The 11,203-nt window shown below is 41.1% G+C and overlaps 1 protein-coding gene across 1 annotated transcript; it reads right to left on the reverse strand.

The window, feature by feature from the left end:
• Positions 1-85: 85 nt before the first annotated feature.
• Positions 86-11,131, reverse strand: TRMT2A (tRNA methyltransferase 2 homolog A). Its single transcript, XM_009555746.2, has 11 exons — positions 10,161-11,131; positions 9,674-9,782; positions 9,021-9,202; positions 8,011-8,125; positions 7,646-7,761; positions 6,958-7,069; positions 5,824-5,946; positions 5,161-5,236; positions 4,545-4,661; positions 4,238-4,334; positions 86-3,920 (listed from the first exon to the last, which is right to left on the reverse strand). The coding sequence occupies exons 1-11, from the start codon at positions 10,763-10,765 to the stop codon at positions 3,632-3,634; spliced, it is 1,941 nt and encodes a 646-aa protein (XP_009554041.2). The 5' UTR covers positions 10,766-11,131; the 3' UTR covers positions 86-3,631.
• Between the last annotated feature and the right edge of the window lie 72 nt (positions 11,132-11,203).

The following is an 11,203-nucleotide window of genomic DNA, read 5'->3' on the forward strand; positions in this document are numbered from 1 at the left end:
GGTTACGGGTAGTTGGAAGACGATACATGAACTATAAAGAAGTGGCCTATGTAAAAAACAAACAAACAAAAAACACTGCCTCTGCTTTTTTTTTTTTTATAGCTTTAATAAGTCTCCATCTTTTGAAGGGTATAAAATATTGGTGCGTTAGTGATGGGCAGTGATTGTTGTTTGTCTCTTAGTTGTTTTTTTTTGTTTTGCTTTCATAAAGACAGGGCTTCTCTCTCCTATACCGACATGTAGTCCTCTTAGGTAGGTTTTACTCAAGCTTATGTGTTTTCTGCAGAAAAATCTGTACTTGGATGGCACTGTAAAAGACAAATCACCCTTGTAGAGCTTCTTCTTTTTCTGAGATGAGAATGTTAATGCATTTGCAGGTCACCTGCACAATATCCATAGATGCCTCACTTACAAATTAGTTTTCATTATTTTTAAGAGGATTACTGTATTACCTCAGTCTGCCACTATCAGAATCACAAGGTGACCATTGCTCTTAATTAAAACACACAGATTTAATTGTGAACCAAAGCCTAGAAACGTATATTATGCATTCTAAACAAAAACAAAAAAAAAAAGATGGTATTAGGCCTTGCTGCAGCCTTTAACTGGAGAGCTGTCCAGAAAATAGCGCAATAACTGCTGGAACAAACAACGTAACTGCTGTTTATGTCATTGTGAAGTATTCTTGTGTTTTAATGTTTACTATTGTAACAGTCTTGCATTTGCACATAAGCACGAGCTGCTGTGATAGAGGATAGATCATTGCATTAACTTCGGCTTCTGCATGAGCACTTACGCTGTGATTCAAGATGTATCCTAAACTTTTTGTGTAACTTGTGTGTTTTCTAGGTAATCGGCTGTAAAGGTTTAGATCTTGATTGTATGAATGCATAAAACAACTGCTGCTTTTGTCACTGGTATTTGTTCTTTATCCCTTCTGTATCCGGAGGAGGATGGGTATTTTTATAGGGATGGAGTGTATTTTTAAGAACTGTTCCATCCTTTGGGAATTAGAGTTTTTGCTTTGCATATTATGTGCTTCTCGACAAAAGTGTGGTATGTTGACTTTAAGGATTAAATTAGTGTGCATTCAAGTCTTTATGGTACTGATGGAAAACTTACTGTGACTTCCAGTGAATAGTCAGATGCTACCTATTTAAACACCAGTCACCCCAGCTTTTTCTTACGTATTTATTAAACTAACCTGATGAAGTGTTCGGGTACTCAGAAGTTTGGAAAGACTATTATGCATAAACTTAACCATTGTATGTAAACTTCCACTTTCCTGTGATGCTGTTAGGATTTATACAAATATATTTGTAACATCTAAGTATTTAAAAGCGTCGTGATTCTCTGACTAATGCTCTAGACTGTACTTTGGTTCTGGAGTAAAAGTTGGGAAGTGACAGCCTCCTAACTGTCCACAGGAAGATAGGTGAAGTGCAAGAAGCCATGCTGTTGTTAACCAAATACAGTGGTCAGTATTCTGATGTGTATCTGAGAAAGGGAAGTGGAAAACAAAACTAAATTCCTTCTCGTTGCCCAGGCAGGTAACAATTGCTGTATGGATTGTATCGGGTGCAGCTGCTTGATGCCAGTGCTGAATTGGTACAACTATAAAGCCTCACTTTCACTGAGCCTCTGCTTGCTTTTTTTCTGCACAATCATATAATGCTGTGTGTTTGGTCTTTGAGTACTACATGTGTATTTTTCAGACAATTAGTTTTGAGCAATAAAGTTTGATATTATAAAATGCTCCAGTGTGATCAGTATTATGATAGCTTAAGTATGTTTAGAAAAAGGAACTTTTTATTCCTTGATTTCCATAGGTATTTTTAAATAGAAATTAAATCTGTGCACGTTCATTTGTTATGGTAGTACTTACGGAATCACTATTTTGGTACAGAATAAAATGTTTGCATGGTTAGACGTTAGTTGGAAAGAAACTAAATTTTTTCTTGAGCTGGAATTAGTAATTTTACTTAAACTATGTCACGGTTGGAAATGACACAACCCAAAGCTGCCAGGTTTGGCACCTGTTGTCCCACCCATGCCTATGGGAAAGGATGGTCTCTTACAAGTCTGGGTGCTAGAACAGGAGATTTTTTGTTCAAGTCTGCACTAAATTTACATTAGAAAGTGTTTGAGAGATTGAGATTTAAAAGGGTTACTCTTAACAGTCAGTACCATTGTCTGTGTTGATCAGTCTGTTAAACGAATGCTCCATCCAGAAGCATGAATCCTGACTGGAGAGTAGCTTGGGGAAGGGTCAGTGCCTCATCCAGGTTTGTCTTCCCACCCAGTAATGTCCCCTGGAAGCGCAGCTCTGGGTGCTGCCCTTGCCATGTTCGGTCGTGACCCGTGGGGCTCAGTTCCTGCTTACCGTGTTAAGGTTTTACATGAAATACGGCTGCTTTTTTCTCTTACTGCCCAGGGCTCTGAGTAAAACAGTTGGGAAGAGGCTCGCAACGGGATCCTTTCAAGGCTGGGGCAGAGGCTCGGTAGGAATGCTGTATCCAAAAGCATGCGTCACCTATCTCAAACACTGAATAAGCTGAGGTAAAATACCCCTATTGCTTTCTCAATTCTTCAGTAATCACTGAGTTACACATCACTTTTTTTCCATACATTTATTCTCCCTGAGGCTGAGTTCAGCCTTTGTAAAGCTGCTATGGGATCAGAGTCTCAGTGGGGTTACAGAGCTTCCTGGCACTCACTGTCACCTGGGCGCTGCCTGACTGAGCAGCTTTGCCAATGCTCCGAGGGGAAATGAGCCTCTATCAGAAATGAAACATTTCTTACCTCTTCCTGCCAACAGGGATGGCCCTAAACTGGTGTCCATACACCTCATTTCTGGCTGCGCTTTTTTATGTGGCACTCTAGGTGTGCCTAGATTGAAGCCATGTCAGCTTCACGTGTACGTGGTAGGAAATGATCCAAGAAAGCCTTTATTGTAGGGTCTCTGACACTACAGAATAAAACAGATCTCGACTGTGGAAATGGTAGCATTTTTATTAGAAGATGAGCTTGCTACTTTCTAGTGAGGAGTTAGCAAGCAACTGATTTACCAAAGATTTAAGATTGCTAGATTTTTATCGCTGTGTTTGAACAAGCTGCTACAGGACTGGTGACAGACCAGCAGAGCTGAAAAACGTTAGCACTGATAGTTGCAAGTCCCTGTAACACAATTACCTGCTTTGGGAATTGGATACTGGGCTCAGTCAGGCTGCCCGGCCTTGCTGATAAACAGCAGCACTTCACCGCTGCTTCCCCTTTGGTGCATTGTACTCGCACTGCAAGGAATGGTGTTGCATTAAAAATCAGCCCAAGTTTCACAGCTGTGTCAGAATATTCTTGTGGAACACTGTTTAAAGCTACTTTTCAACTGTTTAAGAGTAGGACCACCAAACACTTAACTGCACTCACCTAAAGCTCCAAGGACAGGAGGAGAAAAGCAGGATTTGGCCTAGTCATACATAACAAAATTTAACTCAAAACAAGAAGGATGAAATTAGCTGGAAGCCTTGTGACTACTTTATTGTACAGAGATTTATTATCTGGATGTTACAGAAATGATGTTATGGAAGCAATTAACAAGTAAAAGCATTTTCTGGAAGGTGTCTCTGGGCAGTTAAGTCGATGGCCTCTCTCCCAAAGCAGACCCTACGTGCGCAGCAGGGGTGGGGTTTGCTTCGTTGCTGGAGGGGTTGGTGCCATCCAGGCACTCTGACTCGCATCCTATTGTGCTGCCTTGAGCAGCGTCAGGTGTTGCTGCAACAGAGCTCCCGTTGGCATATTCCACCCTTTCGAAGAATATCAGTAACTCACAGTGTCGGGTCTGAGGGAAGAGATCCACAGCCATGGCTTTAATGGGACGGAAAGAGGCTCCTTTGACTCTGTTGGAAGGAGCCCGGCAGAGACTTGATGGAAAAGGAGAAAAAAAAGGAGGAAGAACTGAATTAACATTTTACTACTGTTCACCACTGCTCCTCTTTTAAGCAAGGTACTTTTTCCCCAGGTCTCACTTCCAGGATGGGGCTGTTCACCACACCCAGTATTTCCATTATCGCTCACATACTGGGTTTCAAGCTCTTGGCTGTCAGCTCTTTCTGATGAAAGGCCAACCTCAATGAAGATAGCTTAAAACCAATAACCTGACAGCAGTCCCCCTCCCCAACCCAAGCAGCACGTATTTTTCTCTTCCCCCATTTACTTTGTTAATGCAAGAAATACTCACTCTACAAAGTTGTTCATGGCTGCTCTGGGATTGCAGGACACATAGATCAGCTTCTTCAGATGTTCAGCTCTTCTGATGGCGAGAATTACCTTGGAATCTAGATCCAAGCAAAACAGCTGTACCAGCTGTGCAGCAGCAGCCTTGCAGAGACATTCCAGGTTCTATGCCCACACGAACAAACTGCTGCAAGGCCCAGTTATTTCAAGCTACACCTGGAGCCTCCCCCTTAATTTATTCCATTGGTGTTTTCAGGTTTGCCAGTAAACACCAAATGGAAGAAGAGACTGAAAACTTAAGGTAAACTTACGCAGCCCTGCTCGTGGTGGATCTACAATGGTAATCAGGTTCTGAGGAGCTAATACGTTAATTAGGGAAGGAACAATATCTTCTGCCTTCCCACAGTGGAATTCAATATTATTCAGGTCTATAAAAAAGAAAAAAGATGTTATCAGAGTGCTTACCTCCTCAAAGCGTGTATCAGCACTCAAATGGCATAATGAGTTCTGATGCTTCAGAAACTAGTTTAGTCTGCCCTGAAATCAGTGTAACTTAAACCATCAGTGGTACTTCAGATCATTTAAACAACAGTAACTCGAGTCTTCCATTATCTGAACTAAAGCAAAACCCCACCAAAAATAGCCACCGTTAATGTTTTATTTATCAGGTGAACCGCAGCTTCATCTCACTTTTACACTGAAATGCTTTATTTTTGGAGGGAAAAAAAGAAGCTGGCTCTTAGTCAACAGGAAAATTGGTCTCACAGATTAACATGCTATTTGTTTTCAAGAAAGATTAAATGTTTAAATGGACAAGATTACTATCAACCACATATAAGTCCAAGCGGCTTAGATAATGCAAAGAGGAACTAACCATACAACTGCCATACTTCTTAGCAAAGATCCTGGCACTTTAGCGTAACTAACCATTAATCTGGGCATTCACTTTGGCATCCTCCACAGCTTCTTGGCAGAGTTCAATTCCAATCACCTTCTTCACTTTCTGTAGAACCAAGGGAAAAAGATCTGTCTGTGGTACATAAATGTAAACGTATCCCCTGTTCCCAGCATCAGCAATTAACTGCTACACACGACCCCTGTGGCTGGCCAGAGAATTACTGCTCTGCAGTCAGAACAAGAGCAGAGAAAGGACCTGTGCAAATCACCGGGGACTGTTGCTACTGAACATCGTTTATCCCAACCTGTATGGACAGACCCCAGTTACGCTGGTGCCTTTCTTTTTTGGGGACAGACTTCCTTACGTGGTCTAGCAAGCTCTGCTCCAAAAATGACAGAAGAAACGCCCATTATACGTTACTTAGGTGGATAAATTCTAGTAAATATTGGTTGTTGTAGAACTGCCCCTTTTGATGAGTTAGTTTAAAAATAATTTAGGCTGTTCAACACAAGAGTGAACTTCCCGGATGATTCGGTAAAACAGCTGCAGGCAGGTTAATTAGAAATTATTTTTTTAAAAAAGAGGATATAATGTGTTTCTTTTCAAGCACATCAAGTATTTTCTTGCGTTGTTAAGAATAATCATGCATTTGTATCTGTTAAAAGTAGATTTTATCCAGGAAGAGAAGTTACCTTTGCCAAAGAAATCCCAATAGTTCCTGTACCACAGCAAACATCCAGTACTGTACTCTCCTGGCTCAGCTGCGCCCACTCCCTAATGGCCACGTACAGAACTTCGGCAGCTTGTGTGTTTACCTGAGAAATTAGTGACACACAGATCATGAACAGTACATCAGTGTTAATGATATTAGGAAAGCATGTTTTCTTGTTTGTAAGAAACAAGTCAACTTTACATGTAAGTTCAAATCACGTATAATGGACCTGGAGAGATCACCGTTCCACTGTTGAAGTCTCACTCAGTTCTCTCTGAGAAGGAATGTTTTGTTATCTGCGTTCTAGTAAAAACCTGATGACCTTAACAGTACCTAAAAAGTAAGTTTGGAAGCTAGAGGAGACAACAAAGAAAATAATTAAGCAAAATGCTAAGCAATAAAATGAAGTCTGGACTTAAAAATACTCCCTCTCCTTGAATAGGAAGTAAAGATCCAAAGCCAGGAGAATACAACCATGACAACACATGTGACAAGCTTTATTTTACCCTTGTTTGTAATACCGCTGTAATTGCATGTTATGGTTAAGAAGTAGTGTGTAATAAGCTTTCCAAACCAGTGCCTCAAGAACGTGCATATTCTTTGTCCTAACGAGCAAGCAAAGCACACTATGTGTGTGCTGGGGGGAAGTACCCTATAATTTATGGCAAAGAATAGAAAATACAATTTAGCTTCAACATATTTACAATACCAAGTGATAGTATATTTCCTTACTTAATGCTTCTTCCCATTTCAACAATACAGACTAGCTGCTGAGGCTTTGAAGTGCTGGAAGGAAAGAAGTAAGTTTTGGAAAACCAAATTAAAATTAGTACTGCAAAGATTCCTGAGCTACATTTTGCATGTTCCACACACGTAAAGGCAGGAGGCAAATTATACTAAATTGGTAAATAGAAAAAAAAGTTGTCTTCAACATGCCCACATCAGGTTTAGACTCATTCACTGTTTTTTCGCAGCTGAACATAGTAATCAAATGTTATTTAATCACATCAAGCATATACAACATTGACTCTCTAGGTATATAATATCTTGTTATACAGCATTAGCCAAGCTTAAAGGCATTAATGTAAATCCAGTTATATTAGCAAATTCTTACTTGAAAAAATGCATGAGGAGAAATTCTAAATTTTAGGCCAAGAAGTTCTTCATAAATGTACTTGTCACCAGCCACGTGCTCCAAAGGCAAGTCTTCTAGACTGGGCGATTTCCTGACGGGGCAAGGCACGGGGAGATAAAAAGAAAGCAAAGATGATGAATGCATTTGATACAATTTTTACTAAAGCTGTAATCATCTTAAAAATGGTAGTACTACAAACTAAGCAGTGATTTATAGTGGGCCAACATTTATCATACTCTTTACAGACTATCTTGGCCAGTTTTCCTTATGGTGTAAAACTGTCCCATTGATTGAAACAGCATGACCTACACTGTCTTTACATGAAGAGCGTGAGCCTTGTGCTCTGTGGAAGAGGATGGGGAGATTAAAAATCCACATAAAATGAGGAAGAAAGGAGGCACAAGTTACTTGTTGATAATAATAACCATCCAGCTACTGCAGTAAACACTTGTACAACCTGACAGCCAGCAACTAGTAGTGGGTTCGCCCACTGAAACTCTATCTGCTTTTAGCTAGTGACCACTAGAGGAGAAAAGGTTGTTTCAGGAGTTTTCTGGTGGAAAAGGTAAATAACTGTTCAACGAATTAGCACCATTTCTGCTACTTTTATGAAACAGACAAAATGAGGGTATGGAAACCCCCCCCATAGCAAAGTCTCCTCCCTCACCTTTGTCCTTCTTCCACAAAGTACAGAGAAGTGACGCCAGTCTCCTCGCCCATCCCTTCCGTGAAATATTTTGCCAGAGAGATTTTCAGATCAGCCAGCTCTTCTTTACTTAATTTCTAAAGGTTTCATTTGAAAGAAGTAAAAATAATCATGTTAGTTACTTAAGGATATGATTTTGTGCATGCTTTCTATCTGCATATTAATTGTTTATTTTCATGTATAACTCTAAACAGAAGAGTAGTAATGCAAGCTTAACTGCACCAAGTAATTATTCTCTTTCTCTTTTGCATGCACTATTCATAAGATCAAATTTGTACAATTTTCAAGCTGTGTCTGGGCTATATATTATAGATCAACAAAAATACCTGCGGATTAAAATAAACAATTGCCATAATGTGGCCATTCCTGCTGGTACGGACTGTGAGCTGCTTCCAGTGACCTTCATACGTTTCTGGGCTGTAAACCGAGTAAGGAGTTGACCTGCAATTTTCAGAAGCTCAGTTACTTAACAGAAAACTACTTTTTTGCCTAATATTCTACAGTTCATTGAGACAAAACCAGCTTGCCATGCCAAATGATGAAAAACTTTTAGTACAAATAGAGCTACATTGATTTGTCAAGAAAGGAATGACTTCCACATTTTAATTAAGGAAACAAAAAGTAAAAAAGAAGACTGATGAATAGATCCTATCTCCTAAAGCAAAATAATCTGTCTCTGATTCTCACAATCCTCTTAACTGTTTTTAAACCACTCAAAATTACAGCTTGGACACAGGCAGCTTCTCACCATATTTGAAGAATGACACAGCTTTTCCTAATGCCTTTATTGGCTTCTGTGCTTCATACCAAATTCAAACTTTCCATCATCACGATTCTTCTGTGGTTTCCATTTTTGATGATTTAATTGCTTTTTAAAGAAACCTCTCCTTTTTCTAAAAATACTGTTGCTTAAATTTACAGGTTTTGTTTGATTCCTTGTAGGATGAGTCTTATCTCCATCCAAGGAAGCAACTGACCGTTGTTATTCAAATTCCTCTTTTAAAAAATCTTTTTCTAAGTATTTCTTTAGAGTTAGTGGAAGAAGCTCTCAAATAACAGACATTTTTTTGTTGTAGACTTATACATTTCATTGCTTGCAATAACGCTGTGTTTGGCTGGGATCTGTCTCTCCACCTCAGAACAGCTGACCAAGAGCAAGGGAAAAACACCCACTGATCCAGGCACAAGATGTGGACATCAAAGAACTGCTGATAATCGAGACGGGTATATCGTAGCTCTTAACACTCAGAACTCTCAGCGTTTCATAACATTTAATTTTATAAACATTTTTAAGATATCAAAACCTTTACAGATAACTCATTTTACGTATGCTCACCTTATATAGTCTTGGAAAGCTTTTACAACTTTTTTGGCAATAGTAGGAATGTGAATAGTATCAAACGGCTCCACCACAGCACAGGTACCACCCTTGTATTTGCCAAGACGACAGCCCACAGTTTTGTCTTCTTGATTTACGCCAATCCCAATCAAGAACTCACATTTGTTGCGATATTCAGTCTAGATTTAAAATAGAGACAGGCAAGACCTTTATACACTTACTTGTACGTACCAAGTTTCTCCTGAAACAACTCTCATATGGTTAAATGTATCTGCAAGTGGACGCAGAACTCATATGGAAGATATTGGTGGGTTTTGATATATGAGAGCTAACAGCAATGATGAAAAAGTAAACCTTATTATTTAAAAGGCAAAACATTGCCTCTGTTGAAGAGCATTCGTGTCAGCCTACAACACAAGCTTCTAGGGAGAGCATATTAAAGTTAGAATCTCCAGTTAACTGTAGCTATTCTTCTGCTTCCTGTAAATATTTCCATGTAATATTTACATGAAAGGCCATCATCTAAAATTCATCATTTATTACAAGGTGAAGTCAAATACTCAGTTTGTCCACTTTCTCTCAAGACCAAATGATTCATTTAACCCCAAGCTCATTAACCCCATCTCATACTTTACCCAGGATTACATTACCTGTAACGGTGATGCTTTCACTCCCTCTACTGGGCAACACAATTTGTTATATTTCTGTTTCTGCACGAACAACCACGGTAATAAAGCTCTGTTGTTATTTCCTATTTCCCTGCCCAAATCAGAAACAAAATTTGTAAAGTATGCATTTAGAAAAACTCATGTTGACAGCTGCAGAAGACACTTTCTTTTCCTATAGGGCATCGATCTGCTTAGGCCTATGGAGCAAAAGACTTAAAACCAACACTCCTTCATTTAGCAATCTTTTGAGGCTGAGCAAGAACAGCAATAGCAAATTTTGTCAGCTACAACAGTTTCTAGGTTCTATCATCACAGATTATCTTTTATTTACTTTGTCAAGCAATTTGTTTTTTCACCTACCTCTAACTTACGTTTATTCTAGAGAGAGCTATTTGTGCCAAATTTAGCTATAGCCCATCATAAGGTCAAGTCTTGTAAACATTAGAGTAGCTTTACCAACAGGAATTACTTTGTCAGCTTCTGCAGCACTTGTTCGCAGTCCTGCTTCTTTGCAGCCAGCTGCTCTCCGTAAGGCACCCTCCACAGTGGGGTGACAACATCGGCAATTTGCTTGCTCAGAGGCTCCTCTTCAGTGCCTTCCAAGGGAGCCAGCCGCTTCACCTCTCCCTGCTCGTTCTCTTCTTCTCTCTTCCGCTTCTTCGCGATCGGGTCAGCCTTTGGCTTGGCCAGCCTAACGCTCAGGTGCCGGCTCTTCCACAACACCCCATGGAGGACTTTCATGGCCTTGTCCCTATCCTCCTCGCACTTAAATGTCACAAAGGCAAATGTCTGCTTCCCAAAAAGCTTTATCTTATGAGGACTCAGTCCGTATTTGGCAAGGAACTTTTTCACATCATTAAAACCAATGTATTTGGGAAGGTTTTGTATTTCTACTTTATAGATTTCAGAGGTAAACAAGTCTCCCTTAATATATCCGTACACATCAGGGTGGGCTGCTGGGCTCTCGACAGGGCCACCTGAGCCTCCGTCGGCCTTGCTCTCCTCTTCAGTTCCATCTTTGGCCTCCAGAGCTATGCTACAGCCAGGGCTGCTGCAGTGGCTTTGTTCTGCCATGCTTCCACCAGCTTCCTCAGCCCAGAAACCAATTCAGCCCCACCAGCCTCTCCTCAGCCCAGAGACCAGGTAAATCCCACCAGCCTCCCCTCAGGCCGGACGCCAAGTCAACCCTGGCAGCCTCCCCTCAGCCCGCACACCAGGTCAACCCTGGCAGCCACCCCTCAGCCCGCACACCAGGTCAACCCTGGCAGCCTCCCCTCGGCCCGCACACCAGGTCAACCCTGACAGCCTCCCCTCGGCCCGCACACCAGGTCAACCCTGACAGCCTCCCCTCAGCTATGACACCAGGTCAACCCCGCCGAGCCGCTCCTGCTGCAAAAAGGAACGCGGGAAGCAGTGCTGTGTGTTCTTTAACCGCCTGACCCTCACCGCTCCCCGCGCGCGACAGCACCCACGTCGCTCACACGCGCCCAATAGCGGCAGCTGAGCCGCCGC

This window comes from Cuculus canorus, chromosome 17, assembly GCF_017976375.1.
Source record: "Cuculus canorus isolate bCucCan1 chromosome 17, bCucCan1.pri, whole genome shotgun sequence".
In the NCBI taxonomy this organism is placed as follows: domain Eukaryota; kingdom Metazoa; phylum Chordata; class Aves; order Cuculiformes; family Cuculidae; genus Cuculus; species Cuculus canorus.

Bases quoted from the DNA above. Each gene is read 5' to 3' on its own strand.
- TRMT2A (XM_009555746.2), bottom strand. From the start codon at position 10,765: ATGGCAGAACAAAGCCACTGCAGCAGCCCTGGCTGTAGCATAGCTCTG. The intron at 7,070-7,645 runs GTGAGGGAGGAG...TTGCCCCGTCAG, and splicing joins TTTGTGGAAGAAGGACAAAG to GAAATCGCCCAGTCTAGAAG. The intron at 5,947-6,957 runs GTAAGAATTTGC...CTAATTTCTCAG, and splicing joins CTCCTCATGCATTTTTTCAA to GTAAACACACAAGCTGCCGA.